A 19,698-nucleotide genomic window follows, 5' to 3' on the forward strand; every position below is an offset into this window, starting at 1 on the left:
AAATCTTAGCCAAAATTCAATACACACAATGACGAATGTCTGGTATAATTTTCATACCAAAAGATTCAAGGAATATGGCATAGTAAGACCCAAACCGAGAGTGAAAGGTTTTCCGAAAACAAAATCTCCTGGCATTTCTCCCCTATATCTCCTTTTTGTGATTTCTTTATGGGCGTGCCTCCTTAGATGGGTGAAAAAAACATATATAAGCACTTGAGTTCATTTTTTTGGAATTTGTCAACGGAATATGGATCCAGAATAAAATTGTTGAAAGTATGGCGAAATTTCACAATTTTTATTTATATGATAGCCTTGGTTTTTCACAAAATTTCAGAAAAATTGTCGCGAAATAATTTTTTGTTGAAATTCAGATTAAGAATCTGGATTGAATTTGGGACAAAACACAATAAATTTCACGTCAAACAGATGAGTATTCACCTAGGACAAAAATCAATTAGTTTCACACACAAACGAACATTCCTTTCAATCCTAGCAGTGACGAATAAAAAATTTATTGAAAATCTTGTGGAACGAATCTGGGGCTCAAATCTCAGCCAAAACACAATACATATAATGACGAATGTCTCGTAAAATTATCAGACCATAATACCCAATGAATAAAGCGTAATAAGACCAAGACCGAGAGTGAACAAAAACGGTTTTTCAAAAACAAAATGTCCTTGCTTTTTTTTCCTATATCTCTTTTTCGTAATTTTTTTATGGACGTTCCTCCTTAGCAAGGTGCAAACAACATATGAAAGTACTTGTGTGAATTTTTTCATAATTTTTCAACACAATATAGATCCAGAAAAAAATTGCATAATGTAGGGCGAAATTTCACAAATTTTGGTAGATGATAGCCTTGGTTTTTCACAACATTTTAGAAAAATTGTCCCGATGTAATTTTTCGCTGAAATTCCACGTAAGAATCTGGACTGAATTTGGGACAAAACGCGACAAATTTCACATCAAACGAATGACTATTCACCTAGGAAAAAACTAAAACAATTTCACACACAACTGAACCTTCCTTTCAATCCTGGCGATGATGAATAAAAAATTTAACTAAAATCTTGTGGGACGAATCTGGGGCTCAACTCTCAGCCAAAACTCAATACACACAATGACGAATGTCTGGTAAAATTTTCAGACCAAAAGACCCAAGGAATAAGGCGTAGTAAGACCCACACCGAGAGTGCACAAAACCAATTTTCCAAAAGCAAAATGTCCTCTCTTTTCTTCCCTATATCTCTTTTTCGTGATTTTTTTTTATGGATGTGCCCCCTTAGCAAGGTGCAAACAACATATGAAAGTACTTGTGTGAATTTTTTTCAGAAATTTTCAACGCAATATGGTTGCATAATAATATTGCAGAATGTATGGCGAAATTTCACAAATTTTGGTAGAGGATAGCTTTCGTTTTTCACAAAATTTCAGAAAAATTGTCCCGAAATAATTTTTAGTTGAAATTCCAATTAAGAATTTATACTGAATTTGGGACAAAACGCGATAAATTTCATGTCAAACGGATGAGTATTCACCTAGGAAAAAATCAAACAATTTCACTCGCAATCGAATCTTCTTTTCAACACTGGCACTGATGAATAAAAAACTTATTGAAAATCTTGTGGGACGAATATGGGGCTCAAATCTTAGCCAAAACTCAATATACACATTGTGAAATGTCTGGTAAAATTTTCATACCAAAATACTTAAGGAATAGGGCGTAGTAAGACCCAGACCGAGATGAACAAAACCGATTTTTCGAAAACAAAATGTCCTGGCTTTTCTTCCCTATATCTCCTTTTTGTGATTTGTTGATGGACGTGCCTCATTAGCAGGGTGCAAACAATATATGAAAGTACTTGTGTGAATTTTTTCGAAATTTTTAAATGCAATATGGACCCATAATAAAAGTGCAGATAATAGGGCGACATTTCACAAATTTTGGTAGAGCTCGCCTTGGTTTTTCACAAAGTTTCAGAAAAATTGTCCCGAAATAATTTGATTTTGAAATTCCACGTAAGAATCTAAACTCAATTTGGGACAAAACACGACAAATTTCACATCAAACGTATGAGTATTCACCTAGGAAAAAAATCAAACAGTTTCACATACAAACGAACATTCCTTTTAAACCTGGCAATGATGAATAAAATATTTGTTAAAAATCTTGTGGGACGAATCTGGGGCTCAAATCTCATCCAAAACTCAATACACACAATGAAGAATTTTTGGTAAAGATTTCAGACCAAAAGACCGAAGGAATAGGGCTTAGTAAGACCCACATTGAGAGTGAACAAAACCGATTTTCTAAAAAGAAAATGTCCTAGCTTTTTTTTCTATTTTTTCTTTTTTGTGATTTGTTTATGGATGTGTCTCCTTAGCTGGTTCCAAACAATAAATGAAAGTACTTGTGTGATTATTTTCGTAATTTTTCAACACATTATGGACCCAGAGCAAAATTACAGAAAGTAGTGCAAAATTTCACAAATTTCGGTGATAGTCTTAATTTGCAAAAAAAATTTAAAAATAATTCCCAAATTAGTTTTTTTTTTTTGGAACTCCATTTAAGAATCTCGATTGTATTTGGGACAAAACGCGATAAATTTCAGTTCAAACGGATGAGTGTTCACCTTTGAAAAAATCAAACAGTTCCAGACACAAACGAACCTTCCTTTCAGCCCTAACAGTGATGAATAAATGATTTTTTCCAAATCTTGTGGAACGAGTTTGAATCTGAAATATCAGCCAAAACTCAACACACGCAATAGCGAATGTCTGGTAAATTTTTCAGACCAAAAGACCCAAGGAATAAGGCGTAATAAGTCCCGGACCGAGAGTGAGCAAAACTGGTTTTCCGAAAATAAAACATCATGATTTTTCTTTCCTATATAACTCTTGGTGATTTTTTTATGGACGTATCTTCTTAGTTGGGTGCAAACAACATATGAACGTACTTGTCTAAGTTTTTTCAAAAATTTTCAACGCAATATGGACCCAGAATAAAATTACAGAAAATAAGGCGAAATTCTACAAATTCTGAAATCTAAATTATGTTTTTATTTATCTAAAACTCAAATTTTAAACCTTATTAATTATAACTCAATCCTCTACTTAACATAATGCTCTGAAATAAGATTACTAACGTTCAATGAGGCATGGAATTTGTCTATTGCCATTGTAAAAACAACGGAGACAAAGAGTGAGATTATATATATAACTATAATTTGTTTAGCCCACCATATACGTTAAAGGGACAATAAAAATAATATATTTTAAAAAATATTACAAAATTACCAATGAATACTCCATTTGATTATATGTTTAAATTACTTCATAACTCTTCACTATTTGGCAATTTAATTCTATTCTAAACAACTTGCATGATATCCATCATATACTTTGCTAAAGCAACTTGTTAAAACAAAGTTAATTAATAAAAAAAACTTGTTAAAAGATGGTTGTGTATCCAAAAGGGATGCATCCCTATATTGTTTATAAAGCGTTGCATATAATATATACACACTGTGGAACAGAAAAAAAATAAAAAATCTTCAGTAAGTAAGATTTACACTTTCATTCTAATTTCTAAAATTGCAATATTTTTAATGTATAGTTGATGCAATTTTTTACCTTTTATATTTCAATACTCATCTTTTTCCCTTTTACGATTCATCAACACGCTTTATAAATTATTTTTAATGACAAAAAAATTAATGTTTTATAAAAGATATATTTTCAAACAAAAAGTTATTAAAATATTATCATTAACTATTTTTTTAATTATTATTATAATAAAATAAAATATATCTATAACATAATGTCTTTTCAATATTTTTAATAGTTTAAGTCGTCATATACAGGTGCATTAACATGATTTTTTTTATCAGAAATGGTAAGATAATCAGTTAGAAAAACATATGTTAGGTGGAATAAAAGTAGGGATGAAAGAACTTCCGGTCCATATTTCCTGATGATAATAAAAAATTGTTTTCATGTGATGCAAAAATACAAAAATGTACCTAATAGAAAACATACTATGAGTTTGCTTCAAGGTTCATGGTGAACTTTAAAAAAAAAAACATATTATAGAAAGTGTTATTGTACTAGTTTCATGTTGATTAGGAGTTGAAATTAATGACAGTTTAAATACATTTTTCTTTCTTAACTTATCGTCTTTTAAAAATAAAATTATAGTCTTTTAAAAATAAAATTATAATGAAGCACCGAACTCTAAAGAAGTCATCCCTCTACGAATGAAATGATAATAATGGAAGCAACATTTAAAGTGGAGGAGGTTTGAAAATACCATTTAAAATAAATGTAAAAAGTTATTGCAATCTAAATAATCGAATAATTTTTCAGAGATTTTAAAAATGAAAACTAATTTTTATTTCCTTCCATTTTCATTTCATCTAAAGAAAACATAGTAATAATGTATTGGTTGAAAAGAAAAGAATAGTGAAGAAGTGTCTTGGTATATTGCATTGCCTCCGTGACCGGACCGCCAATGCAACCAATGGATCATTCATTCTAGAAGCTGCCTGGTTCCGCTCTTCCTTCCACGTGTCGCAATGTGATAGGCAAAGAGGTAACGCCCTCTTTGTCATCGTACCTAACTCGATCATGTTTATCCTTATATAAGACACCCCCAACCCCTTTCCCTTCCATCCCCAATTCTATCTCATTTTCATTCATTCAAACCCTTCAAGGTATCCTTCTCTTCAATCTTTCAATTTCCAAACTTTTTCTCTTCTATCTCTTCTTCAATCTGTTAGCTTTTATGCATCTGAAAAATCTGTTAGGTTGTGGACATTCATGACATTCCAGGCTTCCAATTTCAATTTTCAAATGTTTTGATTAAGATTCTCAGTTTTGGTGCTTCTGTGATGTTTTCTTTTGATTTTTTATCTGGAGTTTAGCCCTAAATTTGGTCGATTATTGTAATTAGGATTCTTATGTGTATTGGTTTGATTTCGGTTTTGATTCATGTGTTGGGTTGTTTATGGCGGTGCAGATGCAAATCTTCGTTAAGACCTTGACTGGTAAGACCATAACTCTTGAGGTGGAGAGTTCCGACACCATCGACAACGTGAAGGCCAAAATTCAGGACAAGGAAGGGATCCCACCGGACCAGCAGCGTCTGATCTTCGCCGGGAAGCAGCTGGAGGATGGTCGCACCCTGGCTGACTACAACATCCAGAAGGAGTCCACCCTCCATCTGGTCCTCCGTCTCCGTGGAGGAATGCAGATATTCGTGAAGACCCTCACCGGAAAGACAATCACCCTTGAGGTGGAGAGCTCAGACACCATTGACAACGTGAAGGCTAAGATTCAGGACAAGGAAGGCATTCCCCCAGACCAGCAGAGGCTGATTTTTGCTGGGAAGCAGCTTGAGGATGGCCGCACCCTTGCAGACTACAACATCCAGAAGGAGTCCACCCTTCACCTTGTCCTCAGACTCAGAGGTGGCATGCAGATTTTTGTCAAGACCTTGACTGGGAAGACCATCACTCTGGAGGTTGAGAGTTCTGACACCATTGACAATGTCAAGGCCAAAATTCAGGACAAGGAGGGAATTCCCCCGGACCAGCAGAGGCTGATCTTCGCCGGGAAGCAGTTGGAGGATGGGAGGACCCTTGCTGACTACAATATCCAGAAGGAGTCCACCCTTCACCTTGTCCTGCGTCTTCGTGGTGGTTTTTAAGATCCTTCTATGGTCTTGTCTTCAAAATTCAGAACTTGCTGTGTATGGGTCTCTGTTGGCCCGATAAATAAATTTGTTTTATTTTTATTGTTGTCAATAACTTTGTAATCCATTAATATCAACTTCATCACCTTTTAGTAAGCACTTCAATGTTCTTTCTGTACCATGTTGTGTTACAAATGTTTTTATGTTTTGAAATTAAATACCTGCAATTTGGTTTCATGCATTGTTGCATAATTTGGTGTGAAGATGAATGTGAGGTTTTCAATTCATCTATAAGAGGTGCGCTCGTGTAGAAATTACAAATATTTATTCAATGTTTGTCGAGAAGAATATAACTATACCAATGTAAAAACTGCAGGAGAGTCCCTTGGTATTTGAATCCTTCTTTAAATCACCTTGTGAAAAAAAATAGGTAAAAATTACAAGATAAATCTTGTAATAACTCAAAGAGAGGAAGTACAAACACACAAGAACAATGAAATTATTGTATATTTAATTTTAAGTAATAAAAATATAGAATAATATCCATCTAGAATATAACAAAGGATTTAAAGGAACTACGATCTAAGCTTTAATGCATAATCTACTAAAGGGGGTTTCAATACACCCTTGAATGAAAAGTAATTGAAACAAAAATAAATAAATCTCTTGAATCGAAATAAGCATTCAATATTTGATATATTTCTGACAAGAAAACAAAACATATGGAATGAAAATGAAACACCTTTGTCGAAAGTTTGACAAACTATATGCACAAGGATATGTACCGTTCAATCATCCACAACACCATGGAGAGGAGTTCAAATGATATGTACAGTGTGAATGACATCAATGTTGATATGCTCACATCCGCGGCCAAACTTGACCGTAGACATCTTTATTTTTATATTGTCGGTCCCAAGACCAGGGAACATCTGCAGAGGGAATTGATATTAATTAGAAGACAAGTTACACGTGACAACAGACAAAACAACTTAAACATGCGAGAGAGAAGCAGATGTGATTGACCTTGGGAAGAATAAGGCAGGGGAGGGAGCTCGTAAGGCAAAGGTAAAGGGATAATAACATCAGATGGTGAATGCAAACTCTCTTTTTTCTGCCCAGCTAGGGTTACTAGTTTTGTTTTCTTCACTTCAGAAGATTCTTGGGATGGGCCTTTACCCTGCAATTCTTAGTTTGCAAACATGAGTTTCCCTCTCCACTTGAAGTTAAATCATGTCAAGCATAAAGAACATCAAAGAGCAAAGATTCGCTACCTCAGATAGTAAAACATTACAGGTACAGGAAAATGCAGATCCTCGTCGTTTGAATGATGATGGTAAAAATAGCACTCCCAGCTAAAAGGAAATGAATATAAATATTTTTTAGTGCAACCTGTGGAGAACAAGATAAAATGTACTTTGACTGCAAATGCCAAAGACGCTCTTCTTAGCATCTTCAGAGTCCTGTATAAGGTTTGGTTTGGCTGACATACCTCATAGGAACGAATCATGAACTGAGTGTTATTCTTCTGGAGAGCTCCCCAGGCAGCTTTGCTAAGATTTGCCGAAGTTAACAAGAACCAACTATTTGGGAAGAGGGTGTTTCCACAGTTAACTATCTATAACATGATTTTAGCAGTGCAGTGCGTGACTAAAAAATTCAACAAACATAAAATGCTGAAGTGCATATAATATAATAGGTCTGACGGAGCTCTTACGCAAGACTCTGATTATTATAACGAGCGAAAGTCTTTATATGCGGCATAGCACGGCTGAAACATTGCATACATAGACATAATTGGTGAGACAAACTAGCATTTATGGCCAATAAAAATTTGAGGAAAAATTGCATATATTTCCAATCAAAATTTGTGACGCATATTCAAAATAGCAAAGGCGAGTGCCAAGTTTTCTCCCACGGGCCTTTAAGATAAATCAAACTCCAATGAGGCTAGAAGACAATTATGACCTGTAGATAATCCTTTCCAGCGACTAGTTAGGAAATATTTTTCGTAATATTTTTCGTAAGAGATTATACCACAAACAGCAAAAAAAAATTCCTCATAGAGACAATAAAATTTCTTTATTCAAATTCAATCAATGGGTTGCAAAAAATATTGTATGACTGGTATAATTCCAAGAAAATATGAACACATTAAATGCTAAAATTTTAAAATAATTGTTAAGCTAAAGGGCTAGCTTTCATTGTACAACGAGATACACTTACCAGCGACCAGTAAGGTCTGCTTTCCATTTTGCCCAATACTTCTTTAAAAATGCTTTCTCCACATTCTTCAGAGGACTTGGAATTGCACTTCCAGCTGCATAACCCTACAGAACAAATAGAAGGCAAAACTTGTCTACAAAGTTGCACTAAGAAATTCAATTACGAAACAGACCAACGTGAAAAAAGAAATAAGATGAAACAAAAAGCTGACACTAACAAGCATAAGAGAAGATAAGAACTAAAGAGAGTACTCATATTTTAAACTTAAATAATCATTCTTGCCAATGAACTACTTTGAAAGCCCAGAGACACTTGAAATATTTAAATCAGTTATAAGTGTTGAATTCTCTTTGACCTAGTGACGAGTGTTCGATTCAGCAATAACCACTAATCAAAGTAGAATAGAAAAAACATTGGTCTAAGAACCAACAACTCAAGTACATCAGTAAGATATCAACAAGGGGGTATGGGCTTTATGCTATTCACCCTGTTCATACTCGTGTCATTACTAAGTGAAACAAAGATAGAAATGATCCAGACTTATTTTCAACAGTATAAGAGAGAATTATTAAGCATGTATGGCAAAATTAAAAATGGTCGTTAACCTGATAAAAAAAGACCAGACACGTGCCATATCAACTGATATTTGATTATGATAACCTTTAAGTTGCTCATGAAATGCTAATCAAAGGCCGTTTTCCTTTTTTATCTCATAAAGTAAAAAATACATGCTCAACATCTAAATGCTTTACCTCTAATGAGCACCTGACATCCTCTACAGTAGGCCATATGATTTGGGGCTCCCCCATACCAAGAGGTGTTTTGTCTTCAGAGAGGCCTGCTGACATTGATGATGCTAGCTCAGTCATCCATTTCTCATCCAAAGAGCCAAGGGAGGAGAACTGCAGTAGATATAAGCCAAGATCATCAACAAAATAGTAAATGATAGATTTTGCAATTACCTAAAATCTGTCTTGAAGTGATACATTCTAGTCAAAACTTAAGTTGAAACGAGAGAAAATATAACAATAGTGAAATAAACATTAACTTTTTCATTTAATACTGGAGTTATAAGATTAACATGAACCAACTGCGCCAAAACAAGAGTATAATGCAACCTAGCCAGCCAAAACTGCACCTGATAAACAAGTGGAGATTTCTTAAACTCTTCATCAAAAGTACACTCCTGGAGAAGAGAACGCAGCTTCATATGTCCCCACTTTTTCAAACTAGTACCAGAATGATATCCAGGTACTGATGCGATTAGTCTAACCTGAATATAATGCAAACAGCATTATGTATCCTGATGTACAGTGTATCTGACAATGTGACAAATTTTACATTTCAATAAAAAAAGGATATCATTTAACAAGAATAAGTGGAAAAATACCCTTGCATCACTATAATCAAACTTCCTGAAGAAAGATGGACATATACTGACGCTTCCAAGTGATGGAAGTTTAACTGAGAACTCCGGCCACTGAACCACCAAATAAATAATGTTATGCATAATATGTATAGTGCCTATAAAAAATGCCTGATATGGACAGTTATGTAGCAACACTAATAATAATATCAAGTCAATCAATAACATCAACATCTGTTGGAAACTATTTAGCTTTCATGGGCCGTATAAGTACTTTGACTAGCAACAAATTTTTATAATAACTTGTTAAAAGCTTTTAAGAAGTGAATTTTCTACAATAATCCAATGGTCTAGTAATTTGGGACCGGTTACTTCAACTAGGTTTTCCAAGAACTATTCAGCATTGGTTTTATCTTATCAACTTGAGATTCTTTATTCGTGTCTCTCTATATAAATGAAAAGTGTCTATCGTTACCTTTAGCATACTGAGATATTCAACCAGGTCACTTTCAAATCCAGATCCCTTGCTTGGACTATTTTGATCTTTCCATGGAAAATCTTGCATCCACAAACCTTGGCTTTTATTGTTCCAATCCACATAAATTAAGTTCGCTGTATGCACAATAACTCTCACTCCTTGAGGATATATAAGCAGCATGGCCTTTGAATGGTGTGTCCCAAATGAAATTGGCAATGATGGTTTGTGCAGAATCCACTTTGCAGGTTTGATTCTCTAACAATCAGAGAAGTAGTATAGCAAGTCAATATCTTTCAACCAGTTTTCCGTAATCAATCTTGCAAACAACTAACCAAATATATTGATCTGAGACAAACCTTTATGCAATCCACCCTGCCATCATTTTCTCCGTGAATGACTAGCACATGGGGCACTTTTGAAAGTGCTGGACATGCTACCTCAGGAAAATATTGAAAGGGAGAAAATAGAATGAGATCAACAATTTGAGAAACTCAATCAAAATTGTTCACGTGAGTTTCTCAAATTGTTCACGTAAGCACAAATTTCAGAACACAAGACATGCCAGCAGCCTATGGTTGTGCATAATTGAGAAATAGATGGTTGGGTTGCACCTTTCGGATATGTAAATATGTTAATTAATGTAATGTAATGCTCTATAAGAAAGATAAAGTGTGCACTATTTCAGTGGGAGTAAGAGGAGCTGAAAAAACAAAAGAATTAAGATCGCAAAATAACAAATTTTCCTTCCAGCAATTTGAAAATATGATAAGAATGATTAATGTCAGAATATTTTTAATTTGTAAGGACAAAGATGATTGTCAGGCTACAAACAGGTAAAAATTCGGGGGAGTAGAGAGGAAAAAGCAAGGAGGAATTGAGAAAAAAAAAAAAAAACTCACCGGGAATCAACCAGTCAATGTCTACCATGTAGTTTGACAGAATAGCAACTAGAATATCCCCCTATCAGTGATAAGCATTAAAATAAAATCAATGAGGAGTTCCATTATTTTCGAGTTGTGTTTTGTGTAAAATTATCAAATTTATCCAATTATGGAAGCAGAAAATATTTCTTTTCAACTTTGTCACATTGCACATTTATTCTCAACCATAGTTGAAAAATGAAAACATTCAATCAATTGCTACCATGAAGGACAAAAACAGTTGCTTTATAGTTCAAAAAGCATCACTCAAGAGGGCAATGCAAGAACAAGTAAAAATCTGGAATACAATTATTCCTACTCACCTGAATGACATCACCTATAGAAACACATGAAGTATTTGCCCACTGTGGTAACCCTTGCACACGCAAAAGTCGAAAAGTCGAAGGTATTTGGTCATTAGGGACATGAAAATTACGAATGGCCTCCACACCCGACTGTGAATGCACAGACTTCCTTGCGTCTGCATTCCTACCTTGTTTCTGGCTGCATGTTTCAACATTATCCTGCAGAGTTCACACCCAACACAACAATTCATTTTACAAACAAAAAAAAAACAGCAGAATCACCTCAATGCATGCACATTCAGATGATTATGACACGAACACAAATGTAAAAATGTAGGAGCATGAAGGAAGCAGTTGAATACCCGTGAAGCCCTGCCTGAAGCTTTATTTCTGAACGATGATTGAGCTCCATTGTTTCTACCACTGGAAGATTTTCCGTCACCCCCCAACACCTGATATTTAAAAAGATGGTGACCGGGAATGAGCTCGATTACATCACCATTGCAAATGATAGCTTCTTCTTTAGGATTCAGCTTCCTTCTCTTATTCCCGGAATTAAGAACGATTGGGTTCGTCCCCTCCTAAAATTAACACAGAGAGAAAAAATCACAAATTGAAAAAAGAAAAAAAAAAGGTATGAATGTGAAGAAGGAGAGAGTCGTAAAGGTTAATACGACGATCAAATTAGCGGAGCCATCGCGAAAAGCAGTTAAAGTGAGGTGCTTGCGGCTGAGCCTCTTGTCCGGAACAGGAATGTTGTTCCGACCAATAACGTTTGTGCCATCTGATATAGCTAGCTTCGGAACTGAACCTTCTTCCTCGGAACTTTGATTCACCGGAATCAGGTATCCCACCTCAGACGCAGACATTAACCTAATCAAATCAAATGCCTGTGACGTCACACACTCACGATCTTTCCCAGCCCTCAAACGCTTCCTTCTTCCTGCTTTTCAGACTCCAAACACCCAAACACAGCGGAACAACGTCTGCTGGACCTTACTCCTAAAGCCCAAAACCTTCCTTCAAAAGCCCAAATCCTTTTAGGACGGTCCATGGCCCATACTATTCTTAAATGGATTGGGCAAACCCACTCATGGTGAACACTACTCTCTATTAGTGTGCTATTTCTTCCTGCACCCCATAACTTCTTATGTCAATCTATACTTCATAAAATATTAAAAATACATTTTCATCTATTTTTCTATTGATGTTTTTTATTTTGAAACGATGATCCCGAAAAATTCTGGATCATAAAATTCAGAAGTTACTTTTGAATTGGAAAAACTTTCTAGATTCTTCTATAATCCAGAATATAATTTTTTTTTAAAAATACATTCTAAATTATAGAATCCAAAATATATATTTCAAATTCTAAATAAAAAAGTGTTAATAGAAAATAAAGAAAACTTATAAAATTTAAAATTTACTTTTATAAGAACAAAATATTTTCTCATTGAGCACTCAAAAATTATAGAAGTTGTGGAAGTACAGGAAGAACCAACGCTATGAGTGTGTTTTCAATGCATTATATGAACAACTATATTACAAACCTTTTATTTTATTTAAACTTTTACCTCTGTAAACTTTATCGATGAAATATAATCATAAAAAGGTTAAAAAAAAGTTAGGTGAGTAATTTATTTTTTACTATAATGTTCTAATTCAATATTTGTTTTCTCTTTTCTTTAGGTGTCTTGTAAAATGAAGATATTGTATGAGATTTGATACCTGAGATTTATCATAAGTTTTTCTGTATTTCTCAAAGTATATAAAAAAAAGATTTTAGATTAGACATAATATCTCTAAGGGAAGTTAATATTAGTACCTACTAGAAATTGAAATGAGATATGTGAGATGAATGATTGTACTTATGATAAATATGAATATTCAGGGTTACATGGTTTATGGAAGTTCAAGTACATTTTGTAAATAATTACATTATGTGTGTTAAAGACAATGATTAAATATTAAATGTAAGAATAAAGGGATCATATTTGTGATATGTTTTTGTGTGTTAAAGACAAATGATTAAATATTAAATGTAAGAATAAAGGAACAAGATGTATTATTTTATATTTGTGATATGTTTTTGTGTGTGGAAAATTTGTTATCCATATCGTTATTAAGTGGTGAATTAAGCTTAAAGCAATCAAAATTGTGATTAAATGTATTACTTATTACGCTCAAGCGACAATTAAAACACTAAAATAATAGTGTATATTTATAGACTCCATGAGTTTATAAATAATGCTTATACACTCTAATTAGTATTTTATATAGTAGTAGGAAAAAAAAACATATGTTTTCAAAACAGAAATATATTATTTATTTTTTATAATTCAATGTTTATTCTAATAAAAATATCTTATAAGACTCATGTTTTAAATTTATTTAATTACTTCATGTGTTTTCACATGGACATAGATCTCACCTATACATCATTAGTAATAAAAATAAGTAACCCAACTAACAAAGTTTGATTTAAATTTTTGTAGAGACAAATTATAAAACAAAAATTATTCTTTTACTCATTTGTTCGTAAAAAATATGGATCTCAGTTTCTTTTTATACATCATCAACATTATTTCTTCTCTTAATGAAATCTGAAACTCAGCTAATCAAGTTTAAAAATTTCACCCACCTCATTAAATAATCATAGATATTTCCAAATTTTGATAGGGAGAAACCATAAAACCAAATTTACTCACTCCTTTACTCATTTGCTTTGCTGAGTCTGGCATATAAAAGTCATAAAATCAATTTGTGAAGTCATGGGTTTATCTTATAATTAGGAGAAATGGTTTAATTCTAATTTAAAATGTTAATGGAAAAGCTCATCTTTATTCTTGAAAATGTTGAAAATTATGGTGGTTGATAGATATGCGAGATAACGTTGTTAATACGTAATAAATACTAGAAAACAAAAACAAAGAAAGTCCAATATAAAAGTGAGAAGAGACCTATCATCTAACTAAACTTAATATCTAGCTAACTCTTTTCTCTTTAAACTATAGTTTCTAACTAAACTAAATATTATAGTTAAGTGTTTTCTCTTTGCTAAAACACAATTTTTTGTAATCATTAAATTTTTTATTTAATCTCTTAGTAATCATTAAAAAATTATTGTACTTGTATATTTTTGTGCATACTCAAGTACATTGTGATGTTGTTGAGTTTATTCTGATTTCTCATTAAATAATCACCAATAATATTTCTCATTTAAAAATGTAATTTTCTTTGTCTGTTCTCAATAATTGATTTGATATTTTAGAAGATTAAATTAAAAGATTGAATAATAAAAAGGTAGGGTTAGAATGAATTTTCTAGAGGAAAGATTTTATTGTAATAGGATGTTTGATTTAAGCTAGAAATGGATGCAAAATGGACTACACCAGAAATGAGAAATGAGAAATGAGAAGTGATAAGGAAAGAGAAAAGGGAATCTCCTCACTAATCATTGGGGACAATCATTGCCAACTTGTATACATGCAAACAGATCAATTAATCAATCTACCACATCACTTTCTTTCACTTTCTTTCATTTTCTCAAAATTATGCTGCTATGCTACATCACTAAAAATGGAAAATAAATACTCATAATACTAATTATTGAAAGGAAGTAATCATTCTATTTGTATGAAACCAACAAATTCAAAATTGGATTGAAATAGAAAATATTATATTTTTTTTAATAAAATAAAATTTTAACTAATTTTATATCAATAATATAAATATTAAGAAATGAACTTTAAACAATGTTATAAAATCAACTTATAAATTAAGGTTTGCACTCAGTTGTATATTTTTTTTAGATTCCAACACATCATTTTTACGTTGAAACTATATATTATATATGATATCTTGTCCACTCAAAGTTTATTTTTTAATATTACGAAACATAAAGTTTAAATATTGTTAATGTTTTTCAAATTGTATATAAATATATTTTTTTCTTTATTGGTTTAAATAAATGAAAAAAAACTTACTATCTTTATCTCTTATACGTATAAATAATATATGTTTAGGATGCGTTTTTAAAAAATAACAAAATTGGAAAAATCTGAAGAAATATGAAGTACGAGTGAATCGTATTTTTCGAATTGATTTTTCATTGAGAAGTTGTGTTTTAAACTCTAGATTTTTGTTTTGATATTATAAATTGATTAAAAATAATATTCTACATTAATTATTTAATTTTTTGTAGATTTGGATTTTATATTCCATAATAATGAAAAGAGAATCGATATGATATTGTTGTCTTAATAATAAGACAAGCCTTTTTTTCTTCTTCTTATTTCTCTCTCGATGATCCAATACCACTCAAACAAATTTAAATAGAAATTAAATTCAATCAAGAAACAATTACCCTCACATCATTTACTAAAGTAGTTGAACTTCAACTTCGTATATTAAATAAATAAATTTTAAGTTTAGTTTAACTTTATAAAATTAGTTTATAATGTGAAATTTGCATTTATTTATATACTATAAAATGTTCTATAGGATCTCCAACACATCTCTCTCACATCAAAATTTTCAATTTGCACGTGATATTCTATATTTATGATTAATCTGATAACAGATGATACGATAAATCCAACGAACTGTAATTAATATAAAATCTAAAATCCTAAATTGTTACTAAGAGTTTTTTTAACATGGAAGTCATATGATAAATATATTCGTAACATTGCGACCCACGAGAAGTGCATTGTTAATGTTTTAGTAAAGAAAGAGATTTCCAAAAGAAATTGGAAGAAGAAGAAAGAGTTTTTACGACCCTCTTTGTATTATGTTTACTCTTCCTATATGTTAACCTTAAATGAAATTCCTAATTTGTTGTGTATGATCAGAGTTCTTGACTTTTTTTAGATTTTAATAAAAAAGTTGTGAAAATTGCTATAATTTTTTTTTTGATATTTCTGATCAAAGAATAAATAACAAATGGTTTTTGTACCATTTAACATTATTGTTTTTAAAACAAAAAATTGGTATACTTCTGAGATGCCATCATTCTAATTTGAAAAAATAAATTAAAGTAATCCTTTAACTTAACCCAAACATCATGTTTGTTTTTAATACTGGTAAGCATAATAAATTGTTTTTTTTTGTTCATACAATCGTACTTTTATTTATTTTTATCTCATTCTTTTAACTAGTAGCTAAGATCAAGATATTAATTTGTTTTATAGATATGATTATATATATATATATATATATATATATATATATATATATTACAAGAAAATCATGAAATAGAAACTAATTTTTAAAGATCAAAATAATTAGTTGCAATAGTAATTAAATTAGAGACATTTTTACGTACCCCAACTGGGTCCTCTGACGTGGTTTCCATTTATTTATTTTTTATTGCTGATAACAAAAATTAGAGACCATTTTAAAAACTAAAACAAAATTATTTCTAAATTAGTTTCTATTATTGCTAAATAGTTTTTAAATTGATATCTAATTAGCAACCAAGGTTTTAACTACTAATTATTTAGTTTCTAATTTAGTTACTATTGCAACTAATTATTTTGGTCTCTAAAAATTGGTTTTTATTTCATAATTTTCTTGTAGTGATTTAACTTAATATTCGTATTTAACTTAATTTATTTATAAGTTTTTGATTGAGTTTTTTAATCAAACATTTATTTTATTGAGACATATTATTTGAATGGGTCTATTGTGTCTTCCATCAAAAAAATGAAATTGAGAGTAAGGGGAGAAGCACCAACAATGCACATGAAGGAATTGGAAAAAGTGTGTGTTGCTCAACTCAACATTGCTGAATTATGAGTGGTGGGTATAACAAAAGGACCACATTGATTGATATTAAATCTGGAAAATTAAATCATTGTTTTTTAGGGCCTCATAATCATTGAGGTGTTGCAAGAGGCCCAATACTTACGTCACCCCAAACTCTCCAACTTTCTTATTCAACTTAAATTACAAAATTAAATTGAATAAAATTAGGTTACTGTTAATGTCATGAAAGATTAGAGTCCCTTTGTTAGAAGAAGAAAAAGGGGTGAGAAAAGAAAAATGGTTAGATGATGGTTTGACAGAAATTAACGAAGAAAAAATTGTGAAAACCGATAAATAGTGAATGAAAATTCTTTACTCGTAATTTTTTCTTTAAAATACACAAATACAACAAGACAAAATAATCAGTTATCTTGAACCAGTGAAAAAATCTCTTTATGATCGAATAAGAGAGGTCATGATGTTGTTAAAATAGAGAAGGTTGAAGAACTTTTCTATGATTATAATAGATTATGGTTTATAATATATAGTAAACGTATTTTTGTATTATATTAATTAATAATAGAGTAATAAATATAATTATTAATAATAATAAAATAGTGTTCTTTCTACCCATTTAATTTTAACTAAATATGTTTTTTTTTAATTTTGTTTAAAATCTTTGATATTTTTTAATAAAACTCATGTTTGGCACCATGTCACCTCTCACAAGTGGGATATCACCTTGTACAATATGAAATGTAATTTGAAAATATATTTTCGACTGTATAACCAGAAAAATAATTCTAGATTTGAGACTATCTTTTGGATTCTAGAATTCAAAACCATAAAACAAAACAGAAAAATCAGTAAATTGTAAAAATTAAATATAAAACTAAAAAAAAAATATCTTTATACTAGAAAATATTAAATACAACGAATATTTTTGTCAACACACACAAAGCAATTTTATCTAAAAAATACTATAAAGAAAAATGAAAGTGTTCGAATAAAAAGAAGGTATGCAATTAAAAAATATAAGGTGGATAATGTATGTAATATTATTTAATAAAGTTATGTTATTCTTTATTTAAGGTTATATAATTTTATAAAAAAAATTAAAACTGACTTTTTATAAATTAATACCGAGGAGGTACGGAAAAAGGTACAAAGGTGAAAAATAACAAAATTTAAAAAACATAAAAAATAACAACAAAGAACATGTAAGAAGTAAGGAGAGATTGAATATTAAATAACTAAAATCAATTTATTTAAAAGGAAAATATATTTAAATAATGATCAATCACAAAAAATAAATTTAAGACTAAAGTAGTACGGGCTATGATTTTCTCATAATTGAATTCTAATAATTCCTTTTGTTCATTATTTGTATTCTATTATTTCTTTCCTTCACAAACCTTTCATTTATTTATTATTTTAATTTTAATTTAATAAAAAGTAAAGGTTTTCTGTTTTTATTGTATTACAAGGATGAAACTTACATAAACTCTATCTCTCAACCAAAACCTTTTCTATTCTTCAAAAGGATAGAAAAATTATTCGTATTCTCATTTTCTTTTTCTTTTCAGAATGTATAAAAAGAAAGTAAGTTCCCTACATTTTGTGTATTAAATTAGTTGATTTTTTTATGATAAATACTTTAGAAATTAGATGGGTGATATTAAAAAATGTTGAAGAAGATGATGTGGTGGAGGTGGATGGGCACCACATGGTTTATATATTTAATTAACATTTTAGTTCTAAATACAAAAATACTGATGTCGGTATGTATAATCTGGAAGGGCCTTTTGTTGTGATTCACAACAGAACCACTTGCACTTTCTATCATACACACATTCATAGTTCTGTCGGTAAAATGGTTTAAATTTGTGTATTTTGATGCAAAACCCTACTTCTGTCACTTCACTTCAATATACCCGTGTCACTATATATATAGTGTAGTAGTTATCACTCATTGTATCAACCCACTCTTCATCTCTCATTAATCATTAGATATGATAAATAGGGTCTGATTTATATATGTGGCTTTGGGATCAAATTCAATACACCAAACCAAACATATATTATTCTTTGTACTCTTGATTTACTACCACCTCATAGATTCCTTGTCCCCGTTGCAAATTTCATTATTTTCTTACTAATTATTTTATTTAATCATCAATACATAAGTGGTCACTTGGTGTATCCGTGAACGCATAATAATAGGTACCAATCACTCCCTCATTATGTGAATTTAAAATCTACTACGACACTATAAAAAACTTTTACCAAAATCATAAAATAAAAACTAATTTTTATAAAACAAAATAATTAGTTACAATATTAATTAAATTAAAAATTATTTTAAAAACTAACCAAAATTAATTTTTAAATTAGTTTATATTATTGTTAAATAGCTTTTAAATTGATATCTAATTAGTTTCTAAAATGATCTTTAAATTAGTTACTATTATAACTAATTATAAAAGTTGGTTTTTATTTCATGATTTTCTTGTAGTGACACCTTCTAACATAACTAGAGGGTTTTCTACGATAATCGGAAGCTTCATGTCTAATTAACGCGACTAAATTTATTATGTTTAAAAAAATTAACAAGACTAATAAGTAATGAAACATTAAGTAATACATTTTTAATGATGATTCAAAATCTTAATTCGGCCTAATAATAAATAATTCATAATAATCATATAAATATGCACAGATTTTGAAAATAAAGTACGTTATCATTTTGTATTAACAGTACCGAATACCAAATATCGAGATTTCACTTGAACATTGAAGCGTCTTTTACATGTATCATCCGAATTTGGATTTCACGAAGACAAGAAGTAAATGAGTGAAAAAAAAGTGTAAAAATCATTTAAAAAAAAGGAAGAAGAAATAAACCAACTAACCGAAACAAAAACGCAAATAGTTTTCTTGGTTCAAACTTGTTCGAAACA

The 19,698-nt window shown here is 30.7% G+C and overlaps 2 protein-coding genes across 3 annotated transcripts; one reads left to right on the forward strand and one right to left on the reverse strand.

Annotated features, from left to right (window-relative positions):
• The first annotated feature begins 4,472 nt into the window (after positions 1 to 4,472).
• On the forward strand, positions 4,473 to 5,854 carry LOC137810417 (polyubiquitin 11). Its single transcript, XM_068611658.1, has 2 exons — positions 4,473 to 4,715; positions 5,021 to 5,854. Exon 2 carries the CDS (start codon positions 5,021 to 5,023, stop codon positions 5,708 to 5,710), a length of 690 nt encoding a protein of 229 aa, XP_068467759.1. The 5' UTR covers positions 4,473 to 4,715; the 3' UTR covers positions 5,711 to 5,854.
• A 93-nt stretch (positions 5,855 to 5,947) lies between these two features.
• Positions 5,948 to 11,988, reverse strand: LOC137810416 (tyrosyl-DNA phosphodiesterase 1). 2 transcript variants are annotated; one of them, XR_011080902.1, is made up of 16 exons: positions 11,665 to 11,988; positions 11,353 to 11,571; positions 11,009 to 11,209; positions 10,665 to 10,725; positions 10,122 to 10,198; positions 9,763 to 10,020; positions 9,312 to 9,401; positions 9,060 to 9,194; positions 8,674 to 8,823; positions 7,922 to 8,025; positions 7,413 to 7,466; positions 7,188 to 7,278; positions 6,970 to 7,050; positions 6,722 to 6,875; positions 6,481 to 6,627; positions 5,948 to 6,108 (listed from the first exon to the last, which is right to left on the reverse strand). XR_011080902.1 is itself a non-coding variant. In XM_068611657.1 (15 exons), exons 1-15 carry the CDS (start codon positions 11,857 to 11,859, stop codon positions 6,557 to 6,559), a joined length of 1,941 nt encoding a protein of 646 aa, XP_068467758.1. In that variant the 5' UTR covers positions 11,860 to 11,988; the 3' UTR covers positions 6,338 to 6,556. The 2 variants fall into 2 exon arrangements, 1 of the variants encoding a protein (XP_068467758.1); XM_068611657.1 differs by lacking the exon at positions 5,948 to 6,108 and having other exon boundaries at positions 6,338 to 6,627.
• Positions 11,989 to 19,698: the final 7,710 nt, after the last annotated feature.

This window comes from Phaseolus vulgaris, chromosome 2 (assembly GCF_000499845.2).
Source record: "Phaseolus vulgaris cultivar G19833 chromosome 2, P. vulgaris v2.0, whole genome shotgun sequence".
Taxonomy (NCBI): Eukaryota; Viridiplantae; Streptophyta; class Magnoliopsida; order Fabales; family Fabaceae; genus Phaseolus; species Phaseolus vulgaris.